The 23,584-nt window shown below is 42.2% G+C and overlaps 2 protein-coding genes and 1 long non-coding RNA gene across 50 annotated transcripts in view; 2 read left to right on the top strand and 1 right to left on the bottom strand.

The window, feature by feature from the left end:
• Positions 1-12,154, top strand: part of LOC118372071 (zinc finger protein 135-like) — a 95,524-nt gene extending 83,370 nt beyond the window's left edge. For 5 of the 48 annotated variants that reach the window (XM_052508700.1, XM_052508698.1, XM_052508702.1 and 2 more), the window contains 7 exons: positions 7,389-7,529; positions 7,656-7,781; positions 7,908-8,033; positions 8,097-8,285; positions 8,664-8,848; positions 9,387-9,483; positions 9,730-12,154. In XM_052508700.1, coding sequence (XP_052364660.1) covers positions 7,389-7,529; positions 7,656-7,781; positions 7,908-8,033; positions 8,097-8,285; positions 8,664-8,848; positions 9,387-9,483; positions 9,730-10,940 — 2,075 coding nt within the window. In that variant the 3' untranslated portion in view covers positions 10,941-12,154. Of the gene's footprint in view, positions 1-7,388; positions 7,530-7,592; positions 8,601-8,663; positions 8,849-9,386; positions 9,484-9,729 lie in introns of all 48 variants that reach the window. The other 43 variants (XM_052508701.1, XM_052508705.1, XM_052508704.1 and 40 more) reach the window with 43 other exon arrangements.
• Positions 12,155-12,792: 638 nt separating this feature from the next.
• si:ch73-109d9.3 (zinc finger protein 853) lies at positions 12,793-15,089 on the top strand. Its single transcript, XM_035757820.2, has 2 exons — positions 12,793-13,712; positions 14,018-15,089. The coding sequence occupies exons 1-2, from the start codon at positions 13,415-13,417 to the stop codon at positions 15,073-15,075; spliced, it is 1,356 nt and encodes a 451-aa protein (XP_035613713.1). The 5' UTR covers positions 12,793-13,414; the 3' UTR covers positions 15,076-15,089.
• A 2,208-nt stretch (positions 15,090-17,297) lies between these two features.
• On the bottom strand, positions 17,298-20,679 carry LOC118372069 (uncharacterized). The gene is made up of 3 exons (XR_004823146.2): positions 19,524-20,679; positions 19,147-19,301; positions 17,298-17,560 (listed from the first exon to the last, which is right to left on the bottom strand). It is a non-coding gene; the product is annotated as an uncharacterized LOC118372069 (long non-coding RNA).
• Between the last annotated feature and the right edge of the window lie 2,905 nt (positions 20,680-23,584).

Genomic DNA, 23,584 nt, shown 5'->3' with positions numbered 1-23,584 from the left:
TTATAAGAGCAAACCTCAAATACCCTGTCTGTCTCTGCAGCAGGTAAAACATGTATGATAAGTGTGAGAGATTGTAAGCAGAAAGAGACAGTCAAATTCCACTACAGGTGTATTGTTACGCCATTCAAAGTTGACTTAATTACTTCACCATGCTGAAAGGGATATTCAATGTCTGCTTTGTTTATTTTCCCCATCTATCAATAGGTGCTTTTCTTTGTGAGGCATTGGAAAACCTCCCTGGTCTTTGTGGTTGAATCTGTGTTTGAAATTCACTGCTCGACTGAGGGACCTTACAGATTATTTTAAGTGTTGGGTACAGAGAGGAGGTAGTCCTTAAAAAAAGATTGTTAACACTGTTATTGCACACAGAGCGAGTCCATGCAACTTATTATGTGACTTGTTAAGCACATGTTTACTCCAGAACTTATTTAGGCTTGCCATAACAAAGGGGTTGAATACTTATTGACTCAAGACATTTCAGCTTTTCATTTTGTAATAATTTGTAAACATTTAGAAAAACAATTTAATTTTGACATGATGGGTTATTGACAAAAACAAAATCTATATTTAATCCATTTTAACACCACAAAATGTGGAAAAAGTCAATGGGTGTGAATGCTTTCTGAAGGCACTGTATACAGTAATATATTGGTTATTGAACTACAGTAAGTTAAGTGTTTACACCCGATAACAGATTTACGGCAATGGAAATACATCATCGGTCACTGATGTGTACTACACAGAAATGCATAATTATGGATATGATTGTCATTCTCTTCATGGTGATGTATCCTGAATAGGTACACAAAGGTAGAAATATGCAATATCATCCATTGCATATACACTACCGTTCAAAAGTTTGTGGTCACTTAGAAATGTCCTTGTTTTTGAAAGAAAAGCAAGTTTTAGTCCATTAAAATAACATCAAGTTGATCAAAAATACAGTGTAGACATCCTTAATGTTGTAAATGACTATTGTAGCTGGAAACGGCAGATTTTTTATGGAATATCTACATAGGCGTACAGAGGCCCATTATCAGCAACCATCACTCCTGTGTTCCAATGGCACGTTGTGTTAGCTACTCAACTAGTACAAAGAAGGCCAGTTTTATTGCTTCTTTAATTAGAACAAAAGTTTTCAGCTCTGCTAACATAATTGGAAAAGGGTTTTCTAATGATCAATTAGTCTTTTAAAATGATAAACTTGGAGTAGGTAACACAACGTGCCATTGGAACACAGGAGTGATGGTTGCTGATAATTGGCCTCTGTACGCCTATGTATTCCATAAAAAAATCTGCCGTTTCCAGCTACAGTAGTCATTTACAACATTACCAATGATCATACTGTATTTCTGATCAATTTGATGTTATTTTCATTGACCAAAAATGATATTTTCTTTAAAAAAACAAGGATTTTTCTAAGTGACCTCTAACTTTTGAACGGTAGTGTGTTATTCTATTGAGCTCCGCCCCCAAACAAAACCAAATTAGATTGGTCCAGAATGGCCGAAATCTGAACCAGTCATAGACGTCTATGTTTCACAGGTTTTGACATCATTACACCACAGTAGAGTACAGTACAGAGAGAGAGTTCAGTAAAGTATTGTATTTTTGATTTAACTAGGCAAGTCAGTTAAGAAAAACAAATCGTATTTACAATGATGGCCTACCAGAAGGCAAAAGGTCTTCTGTGGGGACAGTGACTGGGATTAAAAATAAAATAAAAATATAGGACAAAACACACGTCACGACAAGAGAGACACCACAACACTAAATAAAGAGAAGACAACAACAAAGCATGGCAGCAACACATGAAAACACAGCATGGTCGCAACACAACATGACAACAATATGGCAGCAGCACAACATGGTTGCAGCACAAAACATGGTACAAACATTATTGGGCATAGACAACAGCAGAAAGGGCAAGAAGGTAGAGACAATAATACATTATGTGCAGCAGCCACAACTGTCAGTAAGAGCGTCCATGATTGAGTCTTTGAATGAAGATATTGAGATAAAACGGTCAGTTTGAGTGTTTTTTCAGTTCGTTCCAGTCGTTAGCTGCAGTGAACTGAAAAGAGCAGCGACCCAGGGATGTGGGTGCTTTGGGGACCTTTAACAGAATGTGACTGGTAGAATGGGTGTTGTATGTGGAGGATGAGGGCTGCAGTAGGTATCTCAGACAGGGGGGAGTGAGGCCTAAGAGGGTTTTATAAATAAGCATCAACCAGTGGCTCTTGCGACGGGTATACAGAGATGACCAGTTTATAGAGGAGTATAGAGTGTAGTGATGTGTCCTGTAAGGAGTATTGGTGGCAAAACTGATGGCCGAATTGTAAAGAACATCTAGCCACTCGAGACAACCCTTGCCTGCCGATCTATAAATTACGTCTCCGTAATCTACCATGGGTAGGGTGGTTATCTGAATCAGGGTTAGTTTAAACTGCAAAACCCTTACGCACCACTGCACTTTGTATACCAGGGTTGGCTGGCCTTCTCTAGTCACTCGTAGGCTCAGTCACTGCTATACTTTTATTTACAAAGCCATTTTGGGTTTACTACCTTTTTATTTGGGCATTTTTATTGTTCAGAAATGTGATGGGTACTCTTCATTCGCTGGACCTTATCCTGCTAACTGTTCCAAATGTCCCAACTGAATTTGGTAAAAGGACTTTTATGTACTCTGCACCATCGTCTTGGAACACCTTACAAAATACTTTTAAGCTGGAAGAACTTGTCCCGATTGGTGTTTTAAATCACTGATGAAGGATTTTGAGGCTGATTCCCTGACCTGCCAATGTTTTTAATTAGCTGTTTTTGATTTTGTTATACTCTTGTGAATTCAATGGTTTTTACTAGATTACTTGTAGTTTTTCATGTTGTCTGTCTGTAATTTTTGTAATGACTTGGTGCTGCCTATCTTGGCCAGGACGCTCTTGAAAAATATATTTTAAATCTCAATGAGCCCTTCCTGGTTAAATAAATAAAACAAATAAAAAGTTTGGCAGCTGTGATGAAAGAGGAGCAGTTATGATAGAGGAATCCAAGTCTAGATTTAACCTTTGCTTGCAGGTTTGATATGTGCTGAGAGAAGGACAGTGTACTGTCTAGCCATACTCCCAAGTATTTGTATGAGGTGACAACCTCAAGCTCTAAACCCTCAGAGGTAGTAGTAACACCTGTGGGAAGAGGGGCATTCTTCTTGCCAAACCACATGATCTTTCTTTTGGAAGTGTTCCGAACAAGGTTAAGGGTACAGAAAGCTTGTTGGACACTAAGAAAGCTTTGTTGTAGAGCATGTAGCACAAAATCCAGGGAGGGGCCGACTGAGTAAAAGACTATCATCTGCATATAAATGGATGAGAGAGCTTCCTACTGCTTAAGATATGTTGTTGATGTAAATTGAGTGTGGGGCATAGAATTGAGCCTTGGGGTACGCCCTTGGTGACAGGCAGTGGCTGAGACCGCAGATGTTCTAACTTTATACACTGCACTTTTTGAGAGAGGTATTTAGCGCACCAGGACAAAGACCCCTCAGAGATACCAATACTCCATAGCCAGCCCAAAGGAATGGAATGGTCTACCGTATTAAAATATTTGGCCAAGTCAATAAAAATAGCAGCACAACATTGCTTAGAATCAAGGACACTGGTGACATAATTTACAACCTTTAAGGTTGCAGTGACATCTATAACCTGAGCATATAGAATACTATAGACATCAAGAAAGCCAGTCAGTTGATTATTGACAAGTTTTTCCCAACACTTTTGATAAACATGGCAAAATAGAAATTGGCCTATAACAGTTAGGATCAGCTAGATCTTCCCCTTGAAATAAAGTAGGCACCATGGCTGCCTTCCAAGCAATGGGAACCTCCCCAGAGAGGTGAGAGAGGCTAAAAAGGTCAGAGATGTTCTTGGCGATGATAGGGGCATCTACCTTAAAGAAGAAAAGGTCTAAACAATCTGAACCAGATGTTTCTCTGGGGTCAAGTTTAAGGAGATCCTTTAGCACCGCGGTCAGCCTGCAAGGAGAAACTTTGTAGCGGGGCAGGGGGAAAAGAGGGAGGAGCATCAGGGACAGTCACGTTAGAAGGGGTGGGAGATGAGGAAATCTTGGACGGGCAGGAAGGCATGGCAGAGTCAAATGGGAATCCTGACTTAATGAAGTGGGGATTAAAGAGCTCAGCCATGTGCTCCTTGTCAGTAACAACCACATCATCAACATTAAGGGACATGGGCAGCTGTGAGGAGGAGGGTTTATTATCCAGGTCTTTAATTTGCCAGAATTCATTGGGGTTAGACCCACAGAGAGTGAACTGCTCCTTAAAGTAACTAACTTTGGTCTTCCCGATAGCCCAATTGCACTTCTTTCTAACTTGCCTGAACGAGAGCCAGTCAGCCTGAGTATGCATGTGCTGAGCGACAATTTGCCAAATGGAATTCTTGAGGTGGAATAACTCTGCCAGATCACAGTCGGACCAGGGACCGAACCTGTTTTCAATTCTCATATTCTTTATGGGCATGCATTTGTTAACGGTACCACTGGAAAAGATCAAAAAAAGAAGCGTCTTCGACAGAGGGGATCAAGCTGATTCTACACCAAATTACAGAGGCCAGATCATGAAGGAAGGCTTTGCTCATTCAAGTTTTTTAGCAAGCGTCTATGACAAGTCAGGACAGGTCGTTTCACTGAGCAGCCATTACGAACACAGGCTGTAAAACAGTGATCACTAGGGTCATTACAGAAAAAAAGACAGACGGATACCTATCAGGATTATTTGTAAGGATAACATCAAGGAGAGTAGCATTTCTGGGTGTTTCGAGTCATACCTTGTGGGATTGGTAATAATCTGAGAAATATTTAGGGAATCCCATTGCTCTAGGACTTGGTCAGGTGGTTTAAGCATGTTCTCGTTTAGGTCACCTAGCAGGACAAATACAGACTTAATGTAAGGGACAAGGAGAGAGCTTAGGGCATTTAGAGTACAGACCGGTGCTGATGGTGGACGATAACACCGAGCAACAGTCAACAAAGTGTTATTTGAACGTTTTTAATGCGTAAAACCAGCAAATCAAATTGTTTGGGGACAGACTTGGTGGAGACAACCGAGCACTGAAGGTGTTCCTTGGTAAAGATTGCCACTCCACCACCTATGGAAGATCTGTCTTGCTGAAAAAGGTTATTACCAGAAAGGTTAACATCAGTTTTCAAAACATTCTTTCTTAACCACGTCTCAGTAATGACCATCACATCTAGATTGGAGCTGTGAACCCACACTTTCAATTGATCAATTTTAGGTAATAAGCTTCTAGTGTTAACGTGCAGAAAACCCAGGCTTTTACGAGAGCAGAAATCAATGAAGCAGATATCAGAATTGGGGCTAGCAACACTAGATGGGTGAGGGTGTACTGTACATGCACATTTCCAGATATAATCAGCAGTAATACAATCAGGGCACGGCAGAGAACAGGGAGAGCTCTTCAGTGTTGATTTCATAACATTTGAATTTGCATTAGATGGCAACAAGATCATATTGTACAGCAATTTCATCAGGTAACCTTAATACAAAGCTGGTGAGAGGTGGTTAGAATAGTACAGTAAATTTAGTACAGTAAGTTAGAATAGGATGGCAGGCCAAGAGTCTGTGTAACCAATAGAGAGTCAGAGTCCCGAGTGTGGGAACAAAAAGACTGTCCCACGGTTGGGTAAACAAGCAAGTTCATAGTCAACAAAGCACGCAGGAGTCATGAGGCAAATAGCACAGGTGATAAATATTTTTTATTTATTTTACCTTTATTTAACGAGGCAAGTCAGTTAAGAACAAATTCTTATTTTCAATGACGGCCTAGGAACAGTGGGTTAACTGCCTGTTCAGGGGCAGAACGACAGATTTGTACCTTGTCAGCTCGGAGGTTTGAACTTGCAACCTTCCAGTTACCAACAACTTGGGGCTAGCTATTGTAAGTTCAGAGTCACTCACCTCAACAGTGCATGTGCGCTGGAGACAGGGAAGGGCAGACAGTGAACAGATGGCCAGGTGGAATCTAAACAGCATTGCATTGGCAACGGGAGTAGGTGTCACACCCACTTGGAAGAAGCTTTTTTTGGGAGGCAGATTCCTTGTAGAAAATCCCAGCAAGCTAGCTGACGTAGCTAGCAAGTCACTCTCCGTCTTTTTCATGTGGAAAAGGAGGTCGTTAGCTAGCTATTGTTACTTTTTTTATTGTACAGTATAGTACATTATACTACTCTAGTCTGCTCTACTGTAGTGAAATATAATGTACTGAACTATGCTCTTTACTGTACTGTCCAAACTTGTGAAACATAAACGTCTATGATTGGTTGTAGATTTGGTCATTAGAATAATAGCCACCAATCATGGACGTCTATGTTTGGGCCAAATCAAGGTTGTGGATGTTGAAATTATGGCTGGACCAGCCAGTATGGTATGCCAGTAGAATAGAGGACAGTAACAGGAGATCCTATGAGCTGAACGTAACGGTATGCCAGTAGAATAGAGGACAGTAGCAGGAGATCCTATGAGCTGAACATAACGGTATGCCAGTAGAAGGGAGGATAGACAATGATTTCCCAATGTAGTCAATTCAATTGGAGTATCTAATTCTGATACTGATTTGGTAACAGAATAACACGTTTTAATCACTTAATAATTCAGAAACAAATTGATATCAGTAAAAATACAAACGAATTGGTAGGTATACCATTACTTGTAACTTCTGTGAACTTTCATTATCCTCCCTCATGAGGGAGAGAAATTAGAAAATATATTAAACATATGTGGGTTTTTGGTTAAGGAATTACAAGGTAAACTCTCTTAAACTGACAGAAGGCAAATCATTTCTCCAAAACTAAATATGTGTTTATTACTTGACAGGGGTCTTTATTTCAACAGTATTGTGTTCTGATGTATTTCTGATACCTTAAGACTTTTTCCTGCTCGATGTTTTTTAAGACCCCTTTTCTGTCTTTTTGAATGGAAATCAAAGCCTTTACTCAGGCCTCATTTTTGAATGGAAAATGGTTGAGCAGTATCTAGGCTTTCATTTCCCCCAAATGGAGACTTTTAACTTTCATTTGACATGCTCCTATGAACTTTACATGTTGGTGCTCATGGGTACCTTTACATGGAAATGGCCATATGGAGGAATCACTCTGAAGATGGGCTGCTGTAATGTGTACCTTTTATACTTTGGTGATCACTGATCAGACAGTATTGGTTTAAGAAAGGAGTCAGTCATTGGTGGTGGTGGCATCTTAATAAGATGTTTCCTTTCCTTCATCTGATGTGAGGAGACTATTATCCACAATGTTACTTACCTTTTACTCCAAATGAAACGTCCTCTTTGTTTACCTGTGGCCAGGTGTGGAGAGGGGGCGTGGCCTGAAGCAGGAGAAGGTATCAGGGGAGGAGTGGAGCAGCTGTGGGGGTGTGACCAGGGAAACAACCTTCAATGATCTGGAGGAGGCTGAGGCCACCAGCCCTAGGATAATCTCTGAGGTAGGTAGGAGACTGACTAAACACATGGAGGCTGAGGCCACCAGCCCTAGGAGAATCTCTGAGGTAGGTAGGGGACTGACTAAACACATGGAGGCTGAGGCCACCAGCCCTAGGAGAATCTCTGAGGTAGGTAGGGGACTGACTAAACACATGGAGGCTGAGGCCACCAGCCCTAGGAGAATCTCTGAGGTAGGTAGGGGACTGACTAAACACATGGAGGCTGAGGCCACCAGCCCTAGGAGAATCTCTGAGGTAGGTAGGGGACTGACTAAACACATGGAGGCTGAGGCCACCAGCCCTAGGATAATCTCTGAGGTAGGTAGGGGACTGACTAAACACATGGAGGCTGAGGCCACCAGCCCTAGGAGAATCTCTGAGGTAGGTAGGGGACTGACTAAACACATGGAGGCTGAGGCCACCAGCCCTAGGAGAATCTCTGAGGTAGGTAGGGGACTGACTAAACACATGGAGGCTGAGGCCACCAGCCCTAGGAGAATCTCTGAGGTAGGTAGGGGACTGACTAAACACATGGAGGCTGAGGCCACCAGCCCTAGGATAATCTCTGAGGTAGGTAGGGGACTGACTAAACACATGGAGGCTGAGGCCACCAGCCCTAGGAGAATCTCTGAGGTAGGTAGGGGACTGACTAAACACATGGAGGCTGAGGCCACCAGCCCTAGGAGAATCTCTGAGGTAGGTAGGGGACTGACTAAACACATGGAGGCTGAGGCCACCAGCCCTAGGAGAATCTCTGAGGTAGGTAGGGGACTGACTAAACACATGGAGGCTGAGGCCACCAGCCCTAGGAGAATCTCTGAGGTAGGTAGGGGACTGACTAAACACATGGAGGCTGAGGCCACCAGCCCTAGGAGAATCTCTGAGGTAGGTAGGGGACTGACTAAACACATGGAGGCTGAGGCCACCAGCCCTAGGAGAATCTCTGAGGTAGGTAGGGGACTGACTAAACACATGGAGGCTGAGGCCACCAGCCCTAGGAGAATCTCTGAGGTAGGTAGGGGACTGACTAAACACATGGAGGCTGAGGCCACCAGCCCTAGGAGAATCTCTGAGGTAGGTAGGGGACTGACTAAACACATGGAGGCTGAGGCCACCAGCCCTAGGATAATCTCTGAGGTAGGTAGGGGACTGACTAAACACATGGAGGCTGAGGCCACCAGCCCTAGGATAATCTCTGAGGTAGGTAGGGGACTGACTAAACACATGGAGGCTGAGGCCACCAGCCCTAGGAGAATCTCTGAGGTAGGTAGGGGACTGACTAAACACATGGAGGCTGAGGCCACCAGCCCTAGGAGAATCTCTGAGGTAGGTAGGGGACTGACTAAACACATGGAGGCTGAGGCCACCAGCCCTAGGAGAATCTCTGAGGTAGGTAGGGGACTGACTAAACACATGGAGGCTGAGGCCACCAGCCCTAGGAGAATCTCTGAGGTAGGTAGGGGACTGACTAAACACATGGAGGCTGAGGCCACCAGCCCTAGGAGAATCTCTTGTATCTAGGGGACTAAACACCTTGGAAGAGTGGAGGGTGCAGTGTTACAAAATGCTCAGTGAGAAATATATTTTAAAGAACATATTAGAATTGTGAGGAAGAATAGGGCAGCCTTTTTCAAACCTCTCCTCATATTTGAACTGTTACAGAACTAAAACACCTGATTCAACTTGTCAACGAATCATCAAGTCCTTCACTACTTGAATCAGGTATGCTAGTTCAGGGTTACGACAAAGTTGTGAGATGTCTGGGGGTCCCAGAGGAGAATTCTGAGTAGAGAACCATCATGTCAGCTCTATTCAATCACTGTCAGTTTATCCATTATTTAGTCAGAATCATTTGCTCTTCCAGTCCACAGAGGTCGGAGGTCAGAAGCTGGACAGTCTGCTGAAAGAGGAGGCTCTCCACAACACTGAGCTACAGGAGAGATGGGAGTTCTGCCTGGATGGTGAGTCAGGAGTTTACAACAAACATAACAGACAATAGCCAACCTTAATGATGATGAGAATGATAAGGAGAGTAACTTATAGTAAGTATGCTGTGTCATTTCAAATGAATTCATTGTTATACATGTAAAGTCAACTTGAAACTGTAAGTAGACATTTAACATTACAGTTACTCTACTACCGTTTCTAGTAATTCTAATGTCTTAAATATTAATGCTTCTAATGCCTCATGTCCCCTGTGTTTTCAGGGGCCGATGGTTCAGACGTCTCGGGGCCCAGTAAGAGTTTTATTCAGCAGGATCTACAGCGGTGCCAGGATGACTGGGCTTCTGGTCTAGACCAGCATCCTGAACCACCGGGCCCCGAGGGAGAGCCAGAGGACCCCACCGACCCTCTCTACCGCCCTCGTTACAGCATGGAGGAACTTGGGGGCGCCTTTGAAAAGTCTGGTTACAGCGGTGATGGTGGGAGCGACCATCTTCTAGACATGGAAGGGCTGGATAGGCTTCCTGGTTCTCCGTCTCGTCTGGGAGCGCTGAGCTACGGAGCTGCAGGTCACTACCAGGTGGACCTGGGGAGGTCTGAGGGGGGAGACCATCACCATCGCTCCCACATGCCTCGCCCCCATCAGAGCCGGAGGGAGCAGGTGGGGTCGCCAACGCCATCCCCCCACCCAGAGGTGGGAGACCGGAACTGCCTGTTGATCAACGAGGAGGGGTACCTGCAGGACTCCAGTGTCTTGTACCCAGAACATGGTGTCCCAGAGTCAGGTAGTAGAGCCGGCCACAGGGGGCTAACCTCCATCCACTCTGGAAGCTCAGCCCACAACAACAACACAGAGAGCCTGTATGATGCCGCTGACGACTTTGGACTCTCTTTAAACCTCAGAGATCGTTCACAAGAGCAGGTAACAGGAGGAGGGGGGAGGCGTCATGCCTGCAATCAATGTACCATGACCTTCCCAGACTTTGGTTCCCTCAAGGCCCACAAGCAGACACACAAAACTGGTAGAGAGTCAGGGTCTGGGCCTCCGTACTCCTGCACCCAGTGCGGTAAGACCTTCACCCAGGCCTGCAACCTCAAGGTCCACCAGCGGGTCCACCAGGCAGAGGGACTCCACCTCTGCAGCCATTGCGGCAAGGGCTTCACCTCCTTCTCCGACCTGAAGAGGCACAAGTGCAGCCAGACCACAGACAAGCCCTACTGCTGCTCCATCTGTGGGAACAAGTTCAGTCGGCTCTGGAACCTCAAGCTGCATCAGCGCATTCACACGCAGGAGAAACCCCACCGCTGCACTATGTGTGACAAGAGCTTCACACGAGCAGACATTTTGAAAGTGCACCTGCGCATCCACACCGGGGAGAGACCTTACTGCTGCGCTGTGTGTGGACTCCGCTTCAAACGACTGGACCATCTGAAGTTGCACCAGCGCAAACACAGGCCGGATCTCCTGAACTGAATTTTAAAAAGTTACATTTTTGTTCTTTAGCATATGCTTTTATCCAAAGCGACTTACTTTTAGTGCATTCAACTTAGTTGGTTCGTTATTATTTTATTTGACGTTGAGAAAAAAAACGTTTTGATAAATTGTTTATTAGTAAGGACATTGAAAATATGAGCTGTTGGAAATATAACCATGTATTGAATAAGAATGTATGCCTTAAATGATACATTGTCTGTGAATTGTCTGTCATAATGACCATGCCAAACTACCAAACATTAGAATAATACTGCTTTCATGAAGTCTGCAGTGGTGTAAAGTACTTAAGGAAAAATATTTTAAAGTACGACTTAAGTAGTTTTTTGGTGTATCTGTACTTTACTATTTGTGTTTTTTACAACTTCTCCTTTTACTTCACTACATTCGTAAAGAAAATGATGTACTTTTTACTCTATACATTTTCCCTGACACCCAAAAGTACTTGTTACATTTTGACAGGAAAATGGTCCAATTCACACACTTATCAAGAGAACATCCTTGGTCATCCCTACTGCCTCTGATCCGAAGGACTCACTAAACACAAATGCTTTGTTTGTAAATTCATGGCAGAGTGTTGTAGTGTGCCCCTGGCTATCCGTATAAAAATTTAAATTAATTGTGCTGTCTGGTTTGCAAAATATAAGGAATTTTAAATTATTCATACTTTCACTTTTGATACTTAATTACATTTGAGCAATTCCATTTACTTTTAATACTTAAGTATATTTAAAACCAAATACTCTTAGACTTTTACTCAAATAGTATTTTACTGGGTGACTTTCAGTTCTACTTGAGTCATTTTATATTAAGGTATCTTTACTTTACCTCAAGTATGACTTTTGAGTACTTTTTCCACCACTGCATGTCGGAAACTGGGAACCTCAGAGTTCAAATTAAGTTATTTGCATAGAGCTTCCAATTGGTTGATTTTGATACTTTCCAAGTGGGAAACTTGGGTATCATCTTTCTACAACGATTTCCAAGTTGTACATTTTTGAGTTTGTTAGTTCCAACATGTCATGAATGCAGCATATGCCTCATATCTTCTGTTCATCAAGCTTGCTTTCTACCACAGTCACTACCCATACTGTAACCATGCATTTTCTTCCTGTACATAATACTTTGTTAACTGAATGAATTGAACCTGAATTGCCGTAATTGTCTTTCATGTACAATAAATATTTTGCTTCCCATGTAGTCTGTGAATATATCATTCCTTAAAGACGTGCTACTGACCTTTGACGACTACTAAGTATTTTTTAAACCTCCCGCTTTGGGCTGGATGTGTCAATCTGTAGTTCATAGATGCAAAATCTATGAGCGGAATTACTGTCTAACCTCAATTAGCCACAAAATCCCTAGTTTGAAAGTGACTGTTTTTTCTGGAAGCTGTGCTGGGCCATTTTCCCTAACATTCTCAACACATGCATAAGCCATATAGCAATTCGAGTTTAGCCAATGAGCTTCAGTCCCTCTGCCATTTGAGTGACAGCTAGCAAGATGCACACACAGCAAAGCGAGAGATCAATGACATGGTGACAAATCTACACATATGTGATGTAGTACGCAATTATCGGATCCACTTTTGGCTCGTGAGGGCCACTTTCAGAACTTCTTGCTAAAGTGCACAAAGTACCGGATAATCCCTTTAATTCCATTGGTAAATATGTTTTTAACTATTTGTATAGCTTACAACTATATTTTCATCATAGATAGACGAAGTGGAGTAATTATCGAAGTAATTCTCTACCCCACAAATATGTAAAATTTTGTCGCAAAAAGGTTTCACTTGTTCTATTAACGCGTTTCATAAAACGTTCCCTTACCATGCGGACGTTGATCACGCAGGGCCACCGTACAGCAGAAGGATGACGTGCGATTGAAAACAATCGAATTTCCGGAATCCATCGTCGATTAGCATGTTTTTTTTCGTTTTCTTCAATTTAAACAAAAATCTGGAGACAACTACCCCATGTTCATGAAGTGCTGTCAGCCTTTTGGTAATAACGTTTTTAATCAATAGTACTGTATTTTGCAAAATATTCCATTATTGACTTGTAACAAGGCTTGTACCAGTATCATGTTAGCTAGCTATTTTTTTTAGCAAGCCTGATACGACCCCATTTTTGTCTGATACCTTGTCTGTTACCTAGTCGAATTTTGAGATGTGACCGTTTTATTGAACCCATGTTGCACTCTTCTGCGCTGGACGGTCTTCGCCACTTGGTTGTTAGCGAGCTGGAGGAGCTGTCACTCTTATTGGTCAGAGAAACCGATACGCGATGTGTCAGTGATAGACATGGCATATTTCTACCCACTTATTCTGAATAACAGGGCTTTCTGAAGAGATTCACTTTAGGATCACACACACAGTCCTGACTTGCTCCCACATGCACAGATGTTTGGTGCAGATCCCACTGTGAATTGATCTGTGAAAAAGACACACAAGCAGTATGTCGGAGAACCTCGTCCTCACCTTCCAGACCCAGCTCTCGGGAGTCATGGAGACGGTCCTAAAGTCAGCCATGTATGAGATCACCAGACTGGTGGAGGATGGCTTCCTGGAGGAGGTAAGACGTGGTCAACAGGAAGTGACACGGAGCCACCAGGAAGTGGAGTCTCTGCGGATCTTGCTGCAGCGGGCAGAGAGTCAGCTGAAGGATGTCAGTCAGAGGGCCAGGTGTGGAGACTGTGGCAGGACAGATGTCTACAACGAGGAAACAGACGACAGACCTCCAGGAGTACAGGACAGTAAGTGGGGGCTTCCTTTGAGTCACAAAATACTTTTAGGTATAACCAAGGGGTAAATGTGTAGGTATTGCAACTGTTTCCAAAATGGGTTGTTTCTCCCTATGACAGTTCCTAAATAGCTATGCTCATCTACCACTGTTCTTTCCCAGCCTAAGGTTGGTTCCCACAACCACAATATAACCAATTAGCCTATACTTTTCGAGACATACTTTGAGTTCAGGGGGTTTATGTTATGTTGTTGTCTCATTAGTAGTGCTTTCATGAGTTGCACACCGTAGCAAAACGTTTTGCACCTGTCTCCCCAGGTGTGCTTCTGCTGAGCGGGTGTGACCTGAAGCTGGAGGAGGAGCCAGAGGTCAGGTGGAGAAGCTGTGGACAGGAAACAGTGGAGTCATCACAGGTAGCAGCTAAACCAACTCCTCCAGCTCCCAGTCCTTCGCTGGTAGGCAGTGTTAAGGAGGAGGAAGGGGAGGAGGACATGGAGCCGTGGAGAATCAAGGTGGCCATACAGCCGTCTGCAGCTTACACCTACACAGAGGAGCAGCGGGACTCAGACACACTCGTTCAGAGTACAGGGGACTCTATTGGGTTTCCCTCTGCAGACCCAGAGGTCCAACAGGTCACCCAGACACCCAGACTAGCAGGGCCATCTCAGAACCAGAGCAGAGGACCCAGCAATGACGGTGACAGAACGAGGAGTAGAGCCTCACCGGTGTGGATAGGCCATAGAATATTAGACACGGATACTGACGTTAACAGACAAGCTCAGTCGAACCTACGACTGGTAAGAGAGCCTCTGTCGTCCTCTGAATCGGCAGAGGCGAAGCAGCTAGCTAGAGATTTCGCTCCCCCAACCAATCCCAGCACAGCGGGGGCCTCTGTCTCCTCCTCATCGGGCTGTCATGTCTTCAGCTCTCTAAACTACAGGATTCCTTCCAAATATAAGCCCAGCGCTCAAACCCTGCCGCGCATGAGAGTATACAGGGATGCTGCCAAGCGGGGCGGCTACCCAATGTACAACAGGGGGACCGCCCAGGGAGGGCTCACCTCCTCCCAAACACCAACCCAACAAGGGAACCACCAGCATCACCACCCTGGGAGGCTGGCCCTCCGCTGCCCAGTGTGTGGTAAGGTCTTCCCCCATCCCAGTAGCCTTAAGGCCCACCAGCAGACCCACACGGGGGAGAGGCCGTTCATCTGCGCCCTGTGTGGCCGGAGCTTCACTAAGTTAAGCAACCTGAAGGCCCACCGGCGCGTTCACACTGGGGAGAGACCCTACAGCTGCTCGGACTGCGGCAAACGCTTCACACAGAAGTGCAACCTTAAGAGGCACCAGAGGATTCACATGGAGAATGATATATGATGTGGGCGGGGTGGAGTGTGTGGGTGTGGGGTGGAGTGTGTGGGTGTGGGGTGGAGTGTGTGGGTGTGGGGAGGAGTGTGGGTGTGGGGAGGAGTATGTGGGTGTGGGGAGGAGTGTGTGGGTGTGGGGAGGAGTGTGGGGAGGAGTGGGTCGGTGTGGATGTGGGGAGGAGTGTGCTCCAGGGGTGTTGGTTGTTCATTTGACCCATGTTATTGCATAAATATTATATAGTTTGTTATTCCTTTATATCAATACTGTTGATATGAAGTTAGACATGATGTAGGATAGATAAGCTGTGTTTTCCGCATGGTATTGTCTACAGTTTTTATAATAATGTATAGTCATTTGCATTTCTATAAGTGAATTGAAGTTTCTCTAGACCTTGTTCTCAGATGAATGTTCTACCATAGATGGCTAGTGTGGTAGCTAATCAACACTTGTCTTTTAAAACCTGAGCACATGACAATGCTCTAACCATGTTCTTCTGAGTGTCTGACATCAAATGTAGGCCTATACAACATGTCATGGAATATGTATACCCTATAAAATGTAACATAAAAAAAAATACCTCGGTCAATGAACAATGGCTGCTGAGTGAATAAGGTCAATATTGTTTTTGTATGAACTAAGTGGATAAAAAAAATATATATCTTTATGAACAAACATTTTTATGAGAACATACAGCAGGGTTGCATCGTAAAATCAAAGCTGTGCACTGTTCCCATTGGAAGTATAACATACAAGGGATGGATACAATAGTTTTATTTTAGAAGTAAATGGGGTGACTGAAGAAATAGTTTTGGTCTAAACTAGATACAGGGCTAGGATTTGTTTGTGGTTTTTAAATCCAAATTAAAGCAGTCAAGCGTGTTATTTTGTGTCCGATTTCTGTCATTTATTTGATTCAGTACTGTGTCGGGTATATTATCTTCCCTGGTGGAGTTATGCTGGTACTACTTTTTCTACTTTTCTGGTCAAAAGTAGGGGATAGGGTGCTATTTCACTGACCAGGACCCATAGGTCTCTGGTCAAAAGTAGTGCACTATATAGGTGACAGGGCACAATTTTGGACTCACAAAAAACACATAAACAGGCATTTAAGGAGACTACTACATCTGGTCCTGCAAACAGACCACTCTGGGACAATGCTGATTGTGTAGTTTGTGTCCACAGTATTAAGTTAAAGGTAGGCTCTTTTATTACTACTGGTAAATATAACATTGTTAATACGTTTTCAGTTGTGATGAGAAATGTGCAGTGTAATGTATATCTCTTGGGAAAATAATGTACGCGTTCCAAAGTTTTGATGCTGCTAACGCTTGACAGATCTTAAAACGCCTGGAAAGGTATTTGAAGTATCAGCTAACCACATCATACAATTTGTCAGTCGACGACACATTCGATGACGTGGCACGCAACTATTGGTTGTTGCGTCGCCTCGCCTTAGATGTGGAACAGGACCTAAGATTTCTACTTCACTGTATATATTAGATATCCTATGAAATTACTAGATGGGCTCTGTCATGATACTGCAAAGTTCCATACGGCAGCCATCTTGGTCAGGGAGAAATCCAAAACCAGTCTAATTGAAATGAATGGCAGTAGAGGCGTACAGTAGGTGATGCATTTCCTGCTTTTACTTCAGCAAGAAAATTAAAGTAAGGCATATCAGAAGTTGTGTAGTGGAATTATAGTCAATCTAAAATATTGCAATATAATTATAAATACATTTAGTACAGGTTTAATACCAATTTTATGAATACATAGCCTCCCAAATATATGTAAACAGACCATACATGTATCAGATTTAGTTTTCTTGGAAAGCTGTGAGTGCTATTATATGATACAATATCAGTACTTGTTGCATTTACAACTTGTCTAAGTCCTATCATCAACTGATTTCAGCCAGCATATTGCTGTGGATTGACTGCGTTGTTTGAGTGGAATGTTGGCATATTGGCAGTTAATTTGAAAAATGTATTGAATCATTCCTCTAAAACTGGCTGGCTAGCTGTCCTGTAGGTTTTCATTTTACTTTACTAAAGTAGTACACCTGATTATATTACTTCGCTGGTTGATAAACTGAACCAGTTTAGTTACAACTTGGGTTGAAATGAAAACCTACATGAGGGAATAGCTCTCCTGGAACAGGGTTGGCCAGCCCTGGCATAGATAAATAAAGGAGAATAATCATTACTCATATTGACCACTAGAAGCTGCTATAAAACCAAAAATCAACTTTATTGTGACAATATCACAAGCATAATATGGCATGAGAAGTTTACGGTGTGTGTGTGTTGTTGTTTGAGGGTAGACAATGTTGTAATGGTATTGTTAAGAAAAAAACACCTCACAAATCCATTCCAATTCCAAGTCACACCTAAAGTCATTCCATGCGTGTAGAGGAATATTTTGTACACCTCCAGACATCATAGCACAGTCCTTCTCTCCAGTGGCAGAATCAGGTTCTGACCACCACCAGACCCTACAGGGTAAACACCAGTCATACAGTTAGACTCGATGGTAAAAACATCATCCTGAAAAATATCAATGTTTTCAACTTTAATTGTTCAGAGCCTTTTCATAAGAGTAGTTGTATATATTACGCTTTGGTGAGTGGTGTGTAGTGAGAAATACCTTTGTTGAGAAAGATATACACTACCAGTCAAAAGTTTGGACACACTTACTCATTCAAGGGTTTTTCTTTATGTTTACTGTTTTCTACATTATAGAATAGTAGTGAAGACATCAAAACTATGAAATAACACATATGGAATCATGTAGTAACCAAAAAAGTGTTCAAAAGTAACCACCCGTTGCCATTTTTTTGTCCATTAAAATAACATCATATTGATCAGAAATACAGGGTGGACATTGTTAATGTAAATGACTATTGGAATCGGCAGATTTTTAATGGAATATCTGAGAGGCCCATTATCAGCAACCATCACTCCTATGTTCCAATGGCACATTGTGTTAGCTAATCCAAGTTTATAATTTTAAAAGGCTAACTGATCATTAGAAAACCCTTTTGCAATTATGTTAGCACAGCTGAAAAAGATTGTTCTGATTAAAGCAATTCTTCCTATTTTGTTGCCTTAAAACCTGGAATTAAAAAAGATTCTTTGGGGGGTTGTATCATTTAATTTACATGACATGCCTACCACTTTGAAGATGCAAAATATATTTTATTGTGAAACAAATAAGAAATAAGACATAAAAACAGAAAACTTGAACATGCATAATCATTTCAACCCCCCACCCCCTCCTGGGTCAATACTTTGTAGAGCCACCTCTATCTATTTCTTAACATTTTGAATTGCTTTATTGGCATGACATAACAATGTACATATTGCCAAAGCTTACGCTGGAAATGGAATGATTCGTTGACTCTATTAACATCAATGACAATCAGTAGCAAAAACAACCAATGGTGGGGGGATGAGGTTGTATTTACAAATGGAAATCAGTAAGAAAATAAACATACAAATACATAATGGACAATAGCGTTAACAGTGACAACACAATGGCATAGAAGACAAGCGTAGGTTGGTTGATCTCATGGCAGGCAGCAATGTAGTGCCCTGCCGACCCACAGTTCTCTGCATTCCCCCCAACAGGATGGGAAGCTTCTTGTCATATGAGGTCTTGAAAGACTTCCATTTTTATTTCAAAGTGATTTAATAACTGTCACGACTTCCACCGAAGTCGTTTCCTCTCCTTATTCAGGCAGTGTTCGACGGTCGGCATTTTTCATTTTCCATTTGTTTTGTCTTGTTTTCCTACACACCTGGTTTCCATTTCCCTCATGAAGTGTTGTGTATTTAACCCCCTGTCCCCCCTGTCCTTGTGTGGAATTTGGAATGGTTTGTTTGTAAGTGCTCGTTCACTATGTTACTGGCGCATGTCGGGTTTTTTACCCATGTAGGTTATTTTTTTATTGCCGTTGGTTTTGAAATGAAACTGCTCCAGCTATTACCTATTTATGCTCTCCTGCGTCTGACTTCACTGCCACCAGTTCCGCAACCCTTACAATAACATATGTTTTCCCTCGAATACACTCTCTCTTACCTGTTCATCTTCGCTGTTTACGATCACCAGGTCTGCTCCTCTGTTCAGACAGTCCTGTCTGGCATAATCCCAGGTGTTCACCTCAGTAGAGATGTAGTAACAGCTGCAGCCAAACCTCTGCCATCCTTCGGTACAGGTTTTCGCTGTTAACTGAACTTTAACAACACATTGCATTGCAATACAATCAATCAATTTCAGAACCTATACATCTAGTTATCTTTATTATGTTAGAAATATTATTATTTAAACCGAGGCTACGAGTACAGGGATTTTGCCCTTGCCCCTGTCCTACCCTTTAAAGATTATTTCTCAAACGTTAATGATCCGAATCACGCTCTGCGCATATGTTGTACACGCGTGTGTTTCACTTTACTCACCCTCTTCTGAACCATCAACCCATTTGATCATATGATGATGTAGCCTATGTCTCTGCCTCATATTTCTGATCAGTTGAAATTTGAACGAACTTTCCCAAAATGCATGACGTTCTAAATATATATTTGAAGGCTACATCATTCTGTCTGTTGTAGTGGATATTGCCACAGCTAGCACAAACAGGACGCAGTCTTCAGATTGCACTGGGGCAAAACAAGTAGCGTTTTGTGTGAGATGTAAGCATTATAGTTATGCTGACATATAGCCAGCAGTCTGCCTTCTGTTCAGCCAATGCTTACAATGATGACGATGAAAGAATAACATTACAATCGCTATTGACTGCCTGTCTGTTTCTTGTATGTTTGATATACTGTGTAAACTACACAAAGATTGCCTAAGTAGCTGCATATTATTCCCCTCCTGAAAAAATGAAATTGCTAGACAAACTGTTTGTGTCATACTTATGTTTGCAATGGCCTACTGTTCCAACAGACAAAGACCTACGTTTGTTCAAGCTGTTATGTGTACAAGCGGCAGTGGAGTCACCAAGCAGCAAAAATCCCTATTTTTTAGCAACAGCAAATTGGGTTCCATAAATTCCAGAACTGCAGTCGCTCCATATTATCTATTGATGTTTATTACATAGGGAAATGTGATAATTTTAAAATATTTTTTAAACTAACAGATCTGTTGTTGAACATATTAGCAGCGTATCCAGAGACCAAAAAGGTGAACAGAAAAACACAGTTATTTACAAGGTGAAATCACAATGAATTTAATCAATATTCTACAAAGAAAATAAATATACTCATTGACCAGAAAGAAAATTCTTAAGATTGTCTTTGTCAGTCTATAGGTTGGCAATGTGAACGGGATCTAAAAACAAATGAAGCAATGGTTGCTTTCTAAACCATTTCATACTTGTTACCTAGAAATAAATGACAAGCACAATTGTACTTGTCAAACTTACAGGAGACTGACAGGCCTATGATCCCAGCCAGTAGAACACACAGCAGCCCCAGACACTGCAGCAACTAGGAAGGGTCTCTTCCCTGAGCTATCAGAACCTGACCAGAGAAGGACTTTATATTAACTACAGTAATATGAGCTGTCTGAATATAATATAAGGGATTATACGTACGTGTGTGCGTGTGTGTGTGTGTGTGTGCGCGTGTGTGTGCGTGTGCATGCGCGCCCCCTTACCTGAGTAGCCAGGTTGTGGTGTGCTTCTTGGGGTCACTTCATTCCCAGTCTGGTAGTAAGTAGACATATCTGGAGTTTCACACATGGACTCTTCAAAGACATTGTTATGGTTGTCAACTCCAAACGGTTCCCCCGAAAACATCTTCCTTGGTATAAACAATGTCCCTGGACATCTCCACGGTTACCACTGTCTCTGTAAGCTGTTTGTGACGATGGACAGGGAACTATCATACCAGGAAGATCCATAGAGGGAAAATGGAAAACAAAGGCTAGCTGTTGACATATTAATATCGTACGTAACAAGCAAACTCAGGGCGTTTCCAGAACTCCTTTAACAAACAGATTCTTGTTGGATGGGACAGAGTCAATGAAGACGTCAAGTGGACACATGGTCGTGGAAACAGACCAGACACGGAGTTAAACATATTACACGTTTAGTACAAGACTATAAAATAGTTATTACAAGTTGCAGCGACGCATGTGGATAAGCATGAAAGGCTGTATACAAACTCCTAGATTCAGGAGCTTACATAAAGGGATAGTTCACCCAAATGACTAAAGTACACTCTGGTTTCCTTCCCCTGTAAGCAGTCTATGACAAGGTATGACAGCAATCTATGCTTTGGTTTCCAGTCGCTAACCAGTTGCTAACGCTTTTGCATTTCTGGCACAAATCTCATTCAAGTCATGGTCAAACATTAGCATTTGGAAACAGTGCCAGGGTAATGAACCAAAACATGGATGGCTGTCATACCTTGTCCATAGACTGCTTACAGGGGAAGGAAACCAGTATGTTATTTTGCTATTTGAGTGAACTATCCCTTTAATGCACCTAGTTGCAGGTTTTTATTTAGGTTAGGTATACAATGGATAAATTCCGTGGAGAAATATCACACATCACTCAGTTAGTTTAGTTGAACACAGCAAACAGTGAACCAGGCCCACAGGCAAATACAATATAACTGCAGAAAGTAAAGCTCAATGGTCAAATATTAGCTTCCCCTTCAAATGCACAGACGGATTATAATACATCTAAACAATCAAATCACCGCTTGTGCATTTTACTTTACTGGCCTCCAAGCTGTCACACCAAGGAAGCAAACAACAATAGTCTTTACTTTACTCTTAGTTTATCAAAATGCTCATCTAACAATTCACTAAAAACTCAACTGTTCCAGTTGGCAGCTTGGAGTCCAGCAGCAGCTTCTCCCTGATCCAGCTTGTGTCCAGAGCACACAATGTGCTCTACTTTAATAGGAAGGGGAACAGGTCTGCTTAATCACTTTGTTAACCTTGAAGGTAACCAGACAAAGGGAATCTATCCAGGATCATATTCAATGCAATAACAACACAGGGCTATCTTCACCCTGATACACTCCCCCTGTCCTTTCAGCTTCCTGCAGTTTTGTTTACTCAGTACATCAACATGTTCAGGAGCTCCAGGACTACAAACATGGGTCATTATAATGTCCATACAATAGATTTTACACTTCACGCTTGCTCCAAGTGGATATTGAGGGTTGGGTAGGCTTAACCAGTGAGGACGCAATGGCAAAAGACACCACCGGGGCTCTCGTCTCTCTTAATGAATCCGATTGGTCGAGGAGTTTTTGAGTGACAGCTGGTTGAACCACTGAAAAGGTCCTTGATTATCTTTTGGGACCCATGTAGGAGATCAACAGCCAAATATGAGCATTTGATATTGTGTTCATACTGTATGTAACTTGATAACAAAGACTGACTGTCAAAGATAATAAAGTAACTTGGTAATACAGTAAACTCCTGATCCAGTGTGCTGAATGTAATGATGGTTCAGGACTGTTGAGAATCTTTGCACTAAATCGAACCATGAAAATATCTGTAGCAGTTAAGAAGAATATACTTGAGTGACCTCACTGCCAGTCTTGTCAACTTGAACTGTTAGAGCCTTATTTCCTGCACAAACCTTCAAAATAGTTGACAGGTCTACCATCTCTTCTGCCTGGTACTACAGTGGGAGCCTAAAATAGTGACACCCTTGATAAAGATGAGCAATAACGACAGTGTAAAATAAATAATTAAAATACTGAGCTATATTGTATGCTCAAAAAAATTGCACAATTATATTATTTCATACTAATACAATTGCTCAGAGAAATATATTTTGTAATGTTTATTTCTCTCAAAAAGGTAAGGGTCAAAATGATTGACTCCCCTAAAGATTCTACCCAATAAAGTAGTCCAAAGTATTTTTGACTACTTTATAGTATTTGGTCCCATATTCTTAGCATGCAATGACAACATCAAGCTTGTGACTCTACACACTTGTTGGATGCATATGCAGTTAGTTTAGGTTGTGTTATAGATTATTTTGTGCCCAATAGAAATGAATGGTAAATAATGTATTGTGTCATTTTGGAGTCACTTTTATTGCAAATAAGAATAAAACATGTTTCTAAACACTTCTACATTCATGTGGGTGCTACCATGGTTACGGATAATCCTTGTTGTTTACAAAGCGCGTGACAAATAAAATTAGATTTTGTGTATTTTTCTCTCTGTTCTAGAAACCACTATCACTGAGAATTTCACTAGTCCACTTCCTGGCTGATGTGTGTGTGTGTGTGTGTCTTGAGTGTAGTAATACATGTGTGAACTGTGTATCCGTCTCTATTGATCCAGTATCCCTACACATATGGTACTGGAACTGACCCTGTATATAGTACGCTTACTTACTTTGTGTTCTTTCTTCTTTCTTCTTTTTATATCTTGTGTGTTTTTGTTCTACCTTGTTATTTTTAGTATTACACTGTTATTGATTAATGCATTGCTGGGGTTAGAGCTTGAAGGAAAGGCATTTTAATGTACTTGTGCATGTGAC

The sequence above is a fragment of the Oncorhynchus keta genome, unplaced genomic scaffold, assembly GCF_023373465.1.
Source record: "Oncorhynchus keta strain PuntledgeMale-10-30-2019 unplaced genomic scaffold, Oket_V2 Un_contig_3860_pilon_pilon, whole genome shotgun sequence".
Taxonomy (NCBI): Eukaryota; Metazoa; Chordata; class Actinopteri; order Salmoniformes; family Salmonidae; genus Oncorhynchus; species Oncorhynchus keta.
This window is presented reverse-complemented; position numbering and strand designations above follow the sequence as displayed.

Excerpts from the sequence above, each read along its gene's own strand:
- si:ch73-109d9.3 (XM_035757820.2), top strand. The coding sequence starts at position 13,415 with ATGTCGGAGAACCTCGTCCTCACCTTCCAGACCCAGCTCTCGGGAGTC. Across the intron at positions 13,713-14,017 it reads ACCTCCAGGAGTACAGGACA|GTGTGCTTCTGCTGAGCGGG; the intron begins GTAAGTGGGGGC and ends CTGTCTCCCCAG.